Source organism: Oncorhynchus mykiss, chromosome 5 (assembly GCF_057628025.1).
Source record: "Oncorhynchus mykiss isolate SJ-2025 chromosome 5, ASM5762802v1, whole genome shotgun sequence".
Classification (NCBI taxonomy): domain Eukaryota; kingdom Metazoa; phylum Chordata; class Actinopteri; order Salmoniformes; family Salmonidae; genus Oncorhynchus; species Oncorhynchus mykiss.
Window position 1 is genome coordinate 60,069,500 of NC_143026.1, and position 12,301 is coordinate 60,081,800.

The window sequence follows — 12,301 nt, forward strand, 5'->3', positions numbered from 1 at the left end:
AGAGAGAGAGAGAGAGAGAGAGAGAGAGAGAGAGAGAGAGAGAGAGAGAGAGAGAGAGAGAGAGAGAGAGAGAGAGAGAGAGAGAGAGAGAGAGAGAGAGAGAGAGAGAGAGAGAGAGAGAGAGAGAGAGAGAGAGAGAGAGCATGAGAGAGAGAGAGAGAGAGAGAGAGAGAGAGAGAGAGAGAGAGAGAAAGGCAGACAAAGAGAAACAGACACAAAGAGAGATGGAGAGACAGACAGAGACAGACAGAGAGACAGACAGAGACAGACAGAGAGACATCCAGAGAGAGAGAGAGCCAGAGAGACAGACAGAGACAGCCAGAGACAGACAGAGAGAGAGAGAGCGAGAGAGACTGACAGAGACAGCCAGAGAGACAGACAGAGACAGCCAGAGACAGACAGAGAGAGAGCCAGAGAGACTGACAGAGACAGCCAGAGAGACAGACAGCCAGAGAGCGAAACAGAGAGAGAGAGAGAGAAAGAGAACATTGATAGGTTTAGGCTACTACATGATACTCCAATTTTCCCTATGAGGTGACATTGACACCTTCAATACCACCTTGCACAATCTTGTCTGCATCTAGCTTATCTAGGGTGTAATCATTAGTCCAACAATTTTAAATTATAGTTTCTATTGGACAAATTCAGGTATGTTTATCCCCATTTGTTCTGTTTACCTCAGGATCTCATCACAGTATCTCTGTGCATTCAAATTACCATTGATAAAATGTTATTGTGTTCATTGTCCGTAGCTTATGCCTGCCCAAACCATAACCCCAACGCCACCATGGGGCACTCTGTTCACAAAGTTGGCATCCGCAAACTGTGAGGCCGGTTGAACATACAGCCAAATTCTCTTAAATTAAGTTGGGGCGGCATATGGTAGAGAAATTAACATTAAATTCTCTGGCAACAGCGCTAGTGGACATTCCTGCAGTCAGCATGCCAATTGCACACTCCCTCAAAAGTTAAGACATCTGTAGCATTGTGTTGTGTGACAAAGCTGCACATTATAGAGTGGCCTTTTATTGTCCCCAGCACAAGGTTCACCTGTGTAATGTTCATACTGTTTAATCAGCTTCTTGATATGCCACACCTGTCAGGTGGATGGATTATCTTGTCATACCAGATATGCTCACTACCATTTGAGAGAAATAAGCTTTTGGTGCATATCGTACATTTCTGGGATCTTTTATTTCAAATCACGAAACATGGGATCAACACTTTAGGTGTTGAGTTTATATTTTTGTGTGTTCACTGTACATGCCATTCCACATTTATTTTGGGTTATAATCATGTTATAATGCTCATCTAATGCTGAATATATGTTCAGTCATTCCATTGTTATCAATCAACTGCATTACACTTTAAATAATTCGAATTCAGATGCCAATCTGGTTGACGACACTAGCTAGCTAAATTGGCTAGCTAACCAACCCATTATGATGGTTATCTAGCATACTAGCTAGCCCGACTCCTACATCAGCAATAACAGCTGAGTGTAATCTTAACAAATGCCTTAAACAGAAGTCCAAAACTACATATACGCCTGTTTAAATATATATATTATGAAATGCACAGGCAAATGCAAATCGCTGTGGAATCCGTCTAGCTAGCTGATTACACTTCTGTTCCTTGTTATATCTTGTGCAGTGGTTTTCCCAGACCTAGACGTCCTTGCATTCACAAAAGTACAATTGCGCGCGCGCTCAGTGCAAACCCGAAAAAGGTTCCAGCACAACTGAACATTTACATCTGGGCCAGAGATCACCATATTTTAGCACGGGGGAAAGTAACATAATTGGCTTATCGATAGGCTTGATGCGTTTATTTTGTTATGCCTTTGACCTACTGCTACATTAGAAAATGGCGGAGTCGGGTGGTGGGGATTTCGCCTCGAATCGTCCGCAGAACAGGTGAGGATGACACTCGTGGTGAAATCAATATGGGAAAACTGTATGTAGACCAAAAGGCAGCCAGAGATAAATGGGCATGTGATAGGCCTACATGACACCCAGGAGAACATACCGGGTAAGGAATTAAAACATGTATACATGTGAAACATTGGGCGAGAGGACATTCGGGTGGATTTTCAAGAAATTCCCGAGGATACTGGCCTTTTTTGTTTTTGCATGAATTGTCATATCTTTGCAGATTGATTCATTTATTGTACATTGTATCCATGGTAGGCTACATCCTAGGCTAAATATTGCCAGTGATAAGGTATGAGTAAGAAAGAATGTTAGGCTACCTGTTTGGAATTCTGCCGTAACATTGTTACGTTCATAGTTACAGACACCGCTCCAGGATAAAGGGATTTAAGGGAGCAGTTGAAATCGGCGAAGAGCTAGTTTTTGGGGGGGTTCTTGTATTGGAATTATATGGAATTCTGCTTATATTACGTTACACCACAATAAACATAAAGTTCAAATGCAGAGACTCCGAGATCATCGAGTGCTTTTAAAGTGACAGGTTGGCGCAAAATCTGTAACCTATATCCACTGCGCGTATCAGCATAAAATATTGGCCTTCTAGCAGTCGTAAAGACGAATACTCAGCAGGAGGCAGGTAGAGGTGCAAATTCGTGTTGGGTTTATTGACACAGCGATGGTGTTTCAAAGGTGACGGTGATATTTACAAATATATAAAAATGTCAGCATGCAAAATAAAAAGCCTCTCATCAGGCAAAACCTGCCTTAACCAGTAAAGCACAGGTTTGGATACAGCCTACGCTTGAGGTACCCAAAAGTGAACTATTCTTGGCGCGCAGGCCAGGTATATCTGTGCACGCTAACGTGCGCGCATTCACACCATTAAACATGACGGAGAAAACGGACACATGCTCTCCAAACAAAGACAATTAAGAAATTGACAGTTAACTGGTACACGCAATTAAATAAATCACAAGTGTTGCGCAGTTTGTGTGCTCTCCAAACAACTTTTCCACTTGGAGAATGAGAATGGTATTAGGCTATATTTAATGAATTACACACATTTCTGTAACCACACATTCTAAATTAATGGGGGACTATGTTGTGATTAACAGTAACTTCACTGATGAATATATATTTCATGGGGCATTGATAAACATTGACAAACAATGAAATCGAACGTTCAGCTGTCCACTAACCTTTTGGCGATGCGGGGGCACAAACTTCTCCGCATTGACCTTTTTTGATGCAGGTAAGGGAGAATTCTCTCCAGAACGATAAACCAGACCTCCCACTGGGGTTGTCTCCAGACTTCCATGTCACACCCAGGAACATTTTGCGGTGTGGTCATTTTCTCTCCAAGCCTGGGGAAAGGGTCAGAGCACACCCTCTCCTCTCCAGGTTGCGGAGAGAGCTCGGTCATAATCAGTGTCAGTCAATGTCCGGATGAAAACCTCATACACCCCATCACAGGGCAGACCCTCCTGCAGAGCGCCCCCCATAGGAACAGCAGAGGAGCAGGAAGGAGACAGACAGGCCTCCAACACTGCATCCTCAACAGGGCCTGACTGGTAACCTTGACCCCGCCCTTGTAAATCAAATATTACAGTTATTACCTTATTCACTTAGCCTATCACAAAGATGAGAAGTGTTTTTCCCACTTTCTATGGAAACCCAAAGGATTCACACCTAACTGTCCCCGTGGCTTTCCATAGCCCCCCTACACACTCCGCGGTGTACTCTGCCCATTGTGCTGACGCAGCGGAGATACCAATTTTTTAATGCGCCAACCTGTCACTCAATCATCTGAACTTTTTAGCTATTTTTATATAGGGACATACAACTAAAACTGAGGGTGCACAAGTTTGAACTGAGGGGGCTAAGCCCCCTTTAGCCCCCTCATGCATCTGGATAAGCACATTTCCTCTAGCAGGTGCAGCACCGCAACACATTGCAAAGTCCCTATTTCTTCAGCATCAAATGAAAAATGTTATGGCCTACTGAATTTAATCCGCCACTTATTGATGATAATGTAGCCTATAGCTAGTTTTTAGTTTGGCTTTAAAAACAAACAAAAATTAAAGTAAAAATATATAACTTTTCAGTTGTGTTTTGTCAACCAAACCCAATCAAGAATTTGTCTCAAAACAGCCAAGCAGTCATAATTATTTGATTTCATTAGGTTTAATTGATAAGCTTGAAACATGAAACTGACTAGCCTTCTGCCAGTTACCAGAGGCACAGTCAGTCAGTCATACTGTAAGTCACCACAATAATTGACACACCACTTCCCGCATGTAGGCTATATATTGGATAAATATGTAGGCAACTTCATTCTATTTAACGAAATATAATGTTTCAACATAAATTGTGAGTGACAGTTATAATTTCCCCCCAGGTATCATAGATAGGCAGCCTATAGTACTATTATCCATTGAGACGGTCATATCCTCACTCAATATCTAGTGAGATTAAATTGTCCTGAAAGTGGTGAACAATTCAAGATATTCTCTAGTGTTTAAGGGATATATATATCACCATTAACACAGGCTTTGTTCTCTGAATACAAAAGAAGGCATTTCTTCAAAGGAAGCAGCTGAATAATTAAAAAGAAAAGGGAGTTGAGATGAGATGAGGGTGATGATGCAGCTGCTGGGAAAAAGGATGGACAAAGTGCAGGAGAGCAAGAGCTCAGCACTGTCACTGATGCTACAACAGGATCAGTCAACTCTGACAAGTATCCTAGAAGCTTAATTGGCAGAAGATACGTGGAAATACTTTTTAAAATACCCTATTCTGATAAACTGATAGTGATAGGCCTTTTCTCTTCCAGTATGGCTAACCAGAATAGCACCCTGCGTTGCACGTTCTCAGCCCCAAGCCATAGCGCCACTCTCCTGCAGGGCTTGTCGGTCCTGCGAGTCCAGGGGCAGCTCCTGGATGTGGTGCTGGCCATCAATGAGGAGCGCTTCCAGGTTCACAAGGCAGTGCTGGCCTCCTGCAGTGACTACTTCAGGTGAGACTGACGCTGTGTCTCCAAAATGGCTTCTGCTACTCGTCTCCTTTCCTTTCATCTGCACTGATTTGAGAGGACTGGACACTGGATGTATTCTCTGACTATAGTGATACACTGACTGGCAAAAGAGAGACCCAGGTAAAGAGACGTACAAATCAAATCATGATACAGATGTAGAGGTGAGGGGAAGAGTGTGATTGTGTTGCTGAATTTGGCTTTGGTGTGAAATAATGATACATCAAGAGCTGAGTCAGATGAGAGGCGTAGTGGAGAGAAAGGAAGAGGAATTGGTACAATATGTGGGACTGATAGGGAGGGATATATTAACATTACAGGTGTACAATGTGCAATGTGAATATATTTAAATGAATAATCTGATGTTCTTGTCCTGATGTTGCATGGCAAGTAGGGGAGTGGTTCCGTGTCTAATTTACCTCAGATTAATATGTTGTTTAGAATTGGGGGAAATCAATAAAACAAGTTTAACATAAAGACAGTTATTTAAATGGCTTTCTCACTTACCTTGCAGAGCCATGTTCACCGGAGGCATGAGGGAGTCAAACAAGGATACCATTGAGCTGAAAGGCTTGTCCGCCCGCGGCCTGAAACATATAATTGACTTTGCTTACAGCGCAGATGTCACACTTGACCTGGACTGCATTCAGGATGTACTGGGAGCAGCTGTCTTTCTCCAGATGGTCCCAGTCGTGGAGCTCTGTGAGGAGTTCCTCAAGTCAGCCATGAGTGTAGAGACCTGCCTGAACATTGGCCAGATGGCCACCACCTTCAACCTGTCCTCCCTCAAGGAGTCTGTGGACACCTTTACCTTCCGCCACTTCCTGCAGATCGCTGAGGAGGAGGACTTCCTGCACATTCCCATGGAGCGCCTGGTCTTCTTCCTGCAGAGCAACAAGCTGAAGAACTGCAGCGAGATCGACCTGTTCCACGCTGCCATCCGCTGGCTGCAGCACGACGAGGCCCGACGGGCCGGAGCCAACAAAGTGCTCTGCCACGTACGATTCCCACTCATGCGCTCCTCGGAGCTGGTAGACAGCGTGCAGACGGTGGACATCATGGTAGAGGACGTGCTGTGCAGGCAGTACCTCCTGGAGGCCTTCAACTTCCAGATCCTCCCCTTTCGTCAGCACGAGATGCAGTCCCCTCGGACCGTGATCCGCTCCGAAGTAGTTTCGCTCATTACCTTTGGTGGGACACCCTACACTGACAATGATCGTACTGTGAGCAGTAAGGTGTTCTATCTTCCAGACATTGCCGCGCGTCAGTTCAAGGAACTAACGGAGGCGGAGACAGGTTCCAGCCACGCCTGTGTATCGGTGCTGGACAACTTTGTTTACGTAGTAGGCGGGCAGCACCTGCAGTACCGCAGCGGCGAAGGGGCGGTAAACGTCTGCTTCCGCTATGACCCGCACCTGAGCCAATGGCTGCGCATCCAGCCGATGCAGGAGGTGCGCATTCAGTTCCAGCTCAACGTTCTTCAAGGACAACTCTACGCCACTGGGGGGCGCAACCGATCTGGAAGTCTGTCGTCCGTAGAGTGCTACTGTCCCAAGAAAAATGAGTGGACCTACGTGGAACCACTGAAACGCAGAATCTGGGGCCATGCAGGAACTCCCTGTGGTGACAAGCTCTACATCTCAGGGGGTTACGGTGTTTCGGTGGACGATAAGAAAGCCCTGCACTGTTATGATCCCACATCTGACCAATGGGACTTCAAATCGCCCATGAACGAGCCCAGAGTGCTTCATGCTATGATCAGCGCCAAAGACCGTGTTTACTGCCTGGGCGGTCGCATGGACCACGTGGACCGCTGCTTTGACGTCCTGGTGGTTGAGTATTATATTCCAGAGAATGACCAGTGGACCACTGTTAGCCCCATGCGAGCAGGGCAATCTGAGGCAGGCTGCTGCTTGTTGGACAAAAAGATCTATATCGTTGGAGGGTACAATTGGCATCTAAACAATGTCACAAGCATCGTGCAAGTGTACAACACAGAGACTGATGAGTGGGAGAGGGACTTGCACTTCCCTGAGTCTTTTGCAGGAATTGCGTGTACGCCGATCATACTTCCACAAACCACCACGCAACGGTAATCCCTCTGCCCAAAGTGACTGTGACAATTTGATTCATGGGTGATTCCTCACAAAACTGAAAACAAAAACAATACCATGATTTGGGAGATTTTCAGTCAATTTAATCCACAGAAGGGTCCTTTGGAAGAAGGATGGATGACACATACAGTGCCTTCAGAAAGTATTCACACCCCTTGACTTTTTCCACAACTTGTTGTGTTACAGCCTGAATTTAAAATTGATTAAATTTGGATTGTGTGTCACTGGCCTACACACAATACCCTATAATGTTAAAGTGGAATTTTTACAAATGAACAAAAACCTGAAATGTCTTGAGTCAATAAGTATTCAACCCCTTTGCTATGACAAGCCTAAATAATTTCAGTAGTAAATTTGCTTAACAAGTCACATAATAAGTTGCATGTACTTATGTGTGCGATAACAGTGTTTATCATGATTTTCGAATGACTACTTCCATCTCTGTACCCCACACATACAATTATCCATAAGGTTCTTCAGTCGAGCAGTGAATTTCAAACAGAGATTCAACCACAAATACCAGGGAGGTTTTCCAATGCCTTGCAAAGAAGGGCACCTATTGGTAGATGGATAAAAAAAGCAGACATTGAATATCCCTTTGAGCATGGTCAAGTTATTAATTACATTTTGGATGGTGTATTAATACACCCAGTCACTACAAAGATACAGGGGTCATTCGTAACTCAGTTGCTGGAGAGGAAGGAAACCACTCAGGGGTTTCACCATGAGGCCAATGGTGACTTTAAAACAGTTACAGAGTTTAATGGAGAAAACTGAGGATGGATCAACAACATTGTAGTTACTCCATAACACTAACCTAAATGATAGAGTGAGAAGATGGAAGTCTGTACAGACTAAAAATATTCCAAAACATAGATCCTGTTTGCAATAAGGCACTAAAGTAAAACTGCCCTAAACAATTGGCAAATAAATTAACTTTATGTATTGAATACAAGACAATATTGAATGTTCCTGAGTGGCCTAGTCACAGTTTTGACTTAAATTGAGTTGAAAATATATGGCAAGACTTGAAAATAGCTGTCTAACAATGGTCAACAACCAACTTGACAGCTAGAAGAAGAAAAATAATAATGTTCAAATGTTTTACAATCCAGGTGTGCAAAGCTCTTAGAGACTTACCCAGAAAGACTAACAGCTGTAATCACTACCAAAGGTGATTCTAACATGTATTGACTCAGGGGTGTGAATACTTAAGTATATTTGATATTTCATTTTCAATAAATGTGCAAAGAAAATCCCAAAATATGTTTTCAATTTGTCATTATGGGTTATTGTGTGTAGATGGGTGAGAGTTTTTAAAAATGTAATACATTTTTAAATTCAGGCAGTAACACAACAAAATGTGGAATAAGTCAAGGGGTATGAATAGTTTCTGAAGGTACTGTATTTGACATTTGTATCTTAACGCATAATTGAGAAATAATGAATTGAAGTTGGAATATTTGTGACATTTTCGCCTTGACTATGCCTCCTTTAAGACTCCATAATGTTTAATCTGTTAAGATCTGTTAAGATGTTGCTATAATATAGGCTACAGTGTATTACTTCAGCTTTCATCCTATGGTTGAGGTCCATGTGCTGCATTATAATGAACTGTGTTTGAAATGATGTGAAGGCCAGAGCTAGTGTAAATGTATTAGTGGCCTTTTAATGAAAAATAAGTGTTAGCTCTAAGGACAGACTTGCTTTTAAATAGATCATTATTGACATTTCAATGTAGTTTGGGGTGTTTAAAAAAATACTTAAAGCACTACCCACAATCAAAAACCTATTAACAGATTTGCAGGATAACATTTCTACATTTGTGTCCTGCATCAAGGAAGCATGTTTCTATTAATTGGTTGGGTAAATACATTGAAATAGTCAATTTACAGGGTTTAATTTAAAACAAAACTAAAATTACAACAGATTTGATGACAGAATAGACTGCATGGGACCCGTAAGCATTGTTCACATTGAAGTTACTCAAATTCAATTTTATTGCATATAGCAGATTAGAATCTGTTCTTTTTCCTGCAGTCTGAACAGCCAAAAAAGCACATGGAATTGGATATTTCAAGACACATTTCAAACCACCTTTGTAGTTCCTTTGAAGTCAGATACAAATCTTATTCCTGGCCATGCGTCTTGTCTGAACTGTCAAATCTGATTTGCCCTCGTGTGGTTTTTAGACTGTTATTTGGCATATATTGTTGCTTGCTAGCTACTCTGTTGACAGTTTGACAATAACATGTGGTATCTAACTAGCTTGTTAATCGTTTACAAACAAATCAGTGAATGTGCAAGAAAGCTAAACAGATACCTAGCTAGCTAGTTGACTGCTGTGGCTAGCCAAAAATGACTTGTTTTGAAACTACTTGTCTTAACCTTTGAGGCTTAAAGAGTGTTCTTACACTATGATGTTGAACATTCAAATCAACTGGGAAACGTCCATGGGAGGCATTGTTGTCACCTTAGCTTGCTACATAACTTTTGATGCTTCGATCTGATACCATTTCTGTCTAGCCGTCTACGCATACAATTTGATGCATACGTTTGATAAATCCAAAGTGTCCACCACACAGAATGCACTGCAACTGCTTCTGCAACGCAATGCTGCAAGGCAAACGTAGCGTTCCATTGGAAATGAATGTACAGTACTTATCAAATGTTTGGACACACCTACTCATTCAAGGGTTTTTCTTTATTTTTACTATTTTCTACATTGTGGAATAATAGTGAAGACATCAAAACTATGAAAAAACACATGGAATCGTGTAGTAACCAAAAAAGGGTTAAACAAATCAAAATATATTTTAGATTTTAGATTCTACAAAGTAGCCGCCCTTTGCCTTGATGACAGCTTTGCACACTCTTGGTATTCCCTCAACCAGCTTTACCTGGAATGCTTTTCCAACTGTCTTGAAGGAGTTCCTACATATGCTGAGCACTTGTTGGCAGCTTTTGCTTCACTCTGCGGTCCAATTCATCCCAAACCATCTCAATTGGGTTGAGGTCGGGTGATTGTGGAGGCTAGGTCATCTGATGCAGCACTCAGTCACTCTCCTTCTTGGTCAAATAGCCCTTACACAGCCTGGAGGTGTGTTGGGTCAATGTCCTGTTGAAAAACAAATGATAGTCAAACTAAGCGTAAACCAGATGGGATGGTGTATCGCTGCAGAATGCTGTGGTAGCCATGCTAGTTAAGTGTTCCTTGAATTGTGTTCCTTGAATTTTAAATAAGTCACTGAGAGTGTCACCAGCAAAGCTCCTCCATGTCTCACAAAGACACAGTGGTTGGAACCATCAGACTAAAGGACAGATTTCCACCCGTCTAATGTCCATTGCTTGTGTTTCTTGGCCCAAGCAAGTCTCTTCTTGTTATTGGTGTCCTTTAGTAGTGGTTTCTTTGCAGCAATTCAAGCATGAAGGCCTGATTCACGCAGTCTCCTCCAAAGAGTTGATGTTGAGATGTGTCTGTTACTTAAACTTCGGGGAATATTTATTTGGGCTACAATTTCTGAGACTGGTAACTGTGATGAACTTATCCTCTGCAGCCGAGGTAACTCTGGGTCTTCCTTTCCTGTGGCGATCCTCATGAGTGCCAGTTTCATCATAGCGCTTGATGGTTTTTGCAACTACACTTGAATAAACTTTAAAAGTTCTTGAAATGTTCCATATTGACTCACCTTCATGTCTTAAAGTAACGATGGACTGTCGTTTCTCTTTGCTTATTTGAGCTGTTCTTGCCATAATATGGACTTGGTCTTTTACCAAATACGGCTGGCTATCTTCTATATATCACCCCTACCTTGTCATAACACAACTGATTGGCTCAAACACATTAAGAAGGAAAGAAAATCCACAAATTAACTTTTAACAAGGCACACTTGTTAATTGAAATTAATTCCAGGTGACTACCTCATGAAGCTGGTTGAGAGAATGTCAAGATTTTGCAAAGTTGTCATCAAGGCAAAGGATGGCTACTTTGAAAAATCACTCATATTTTGATTTGTTGAACACTTATTTGGTTACTACATGATTCCATATGTGTTATTTCATAGTTTTGATGTCTTCACTATTATTCTACAATGTAGAAAATAGTAAAAAAATATATATATAATAAAAAAATAACTGGAATGAGTAGGTGTCTCCAAACTTTTGACTGGTACTGTACTTCTTGTGTACCAAAATGCAATGACACTGCCGGTGTGATCGAGGCGTGAGCAAGCACGAGCACCACCACCAATCAGCCTATACCACTGACAATGTCTGGAGTCAATGGAGCAGGTGTGGATATAGTCCAAGCTATCTTATGAAACACGTATTCCAAACTCTATCTTATGGCAGCTCAGTCGTTTTTGAAGTCCTGTGTGAGTGCATGAGAACATCCGTGGTTAGTGCTCCTAATGTAGGAATTCTGTAGGCTTCTTGCATTTTCTCTAAAATGTTATACTGTGTATAATTAATACTGTAGATCAAAATGAAGTGATTTTGTCTCGTCCAACTCTTGCAGTGTTTGTTTGTGATGAACAAGTGGGGGTGGGAGGGTTCTGGTCAAGTGGCCAGATTCGAAGGCCAAGTTACATTGGTGTCACCCCCTTCTCCTAGCTCCTACACAAAAGGACTCCTATGGTGTGAGAAATAGGATGATGCCTTCACTTATCTTCAAATAGACATATGCCAACTGCTTTCACCTATGCAGTCCTGACAGAACTGTAAAGCCCAAAGAGCTAAAGGCAAGGGGCTGAAATTCATGTAAGTGGGACCTCCTGATGGAAAGAACAAGCACAGCACACAAGCAGTGAGGATATGTGATTATTGTCCTGTGTGTTTCTCCCTTTAGTATAGTGCATATGGTAAAACGTTAGTTTAATGTGGAGTAGCCTATTTGTGAGACTTTCAGTATTGTATGCACAACTGATTGTTAATGTATTTTACTCCTTGTATACTATGTTGACAGTGGTGAGACAAGCTTATAATGCAAAATCTTATTTGGAAGCACAACGTGGCCCTCGTTGAAATATGTTTTGGTTTTGAAAATGTCACCTGTTCTGATGTTTTGTATGTCCAACTCAAAGCACATAGTTAGCTTTTAAGTGCTTTATAAGTGGAGTCCACTGTTATCAAAGGAGAATGTAGACTTCTTCTGCCATTAAAATCCTTGGGTGGGCCACCTAAGTGTTTTTTCCGGGACTCCTAAGTAAAAAAGAAAAAAAAGAAAA

The 12,301-nt window shown here is 42.0% G+C and overlaps 1 protein-coding gene across 4 annotated transcripts; it reads left to right on the forward strand.

Annotated features, from left to right (window-relative positions):
* The first annotated feature begins 1,435 nt into the window (after positions 1-1,435).
* Positions 1,436-12,301, forward strand: LOC110524149 (kelch-like protein 26). Of its 4 annotated transcripts, none has more exons than XM_021603530.3 (3): positions 1,436-1,916; positions 4,765-4,947; positions 5,477-12,301. In XM_021603530.3, the coding sequence occupies exons 1-3, from the start codon at positions 1,867-1,869 to the stop codon at positions 7,056-7,058; spliced, it is 1,815 nt and encodes a 604-aa protein (XP_021459205.2). In that variant the 5' UTR covers positions 1,436-1,866; the 3' UTR covers positions 7,059-12,301. The 4 variants fall into 4 exon arrangements, with proteins under 4 accessions (XP_021459205.2, XP_090092788.1, XP_021459207.2 ...); XM_090236662.1 differs by having other exon boundaries at positions 1,664-2,031; XM_090236663.1 differs by lacking the exon at positions 1,436-1,916 and adding an exon at positions 3,261-3,502 and having other exon boundaries at positions 5,477-11,579.

Excerpts from the sequence above, each read along its gene's own strand:
- LOC110524149 (XM_090236663.1), top strand. The coding sequence starts at position 3,378 with ATGAAAACCTCATACACCCCATCACAGGGCAGACCCTCCTGCAGAGCG. Across the intron at positions 3,503-4,764 it reads TCCTCAACAGGGCCTGACTG|TATGGCTAACCAGAATAGCA; the intron begins GTAACCTTGACC and ends TTTCTCTTCCAG. Across the intron at positions 4,948-5,476 it reads TCCTGCAGTGACTACTTCAG|AGCCATGTTCACCGGAGGCA; the intron begins GTGAGACTGACG and ends CTTACCTTGCAG.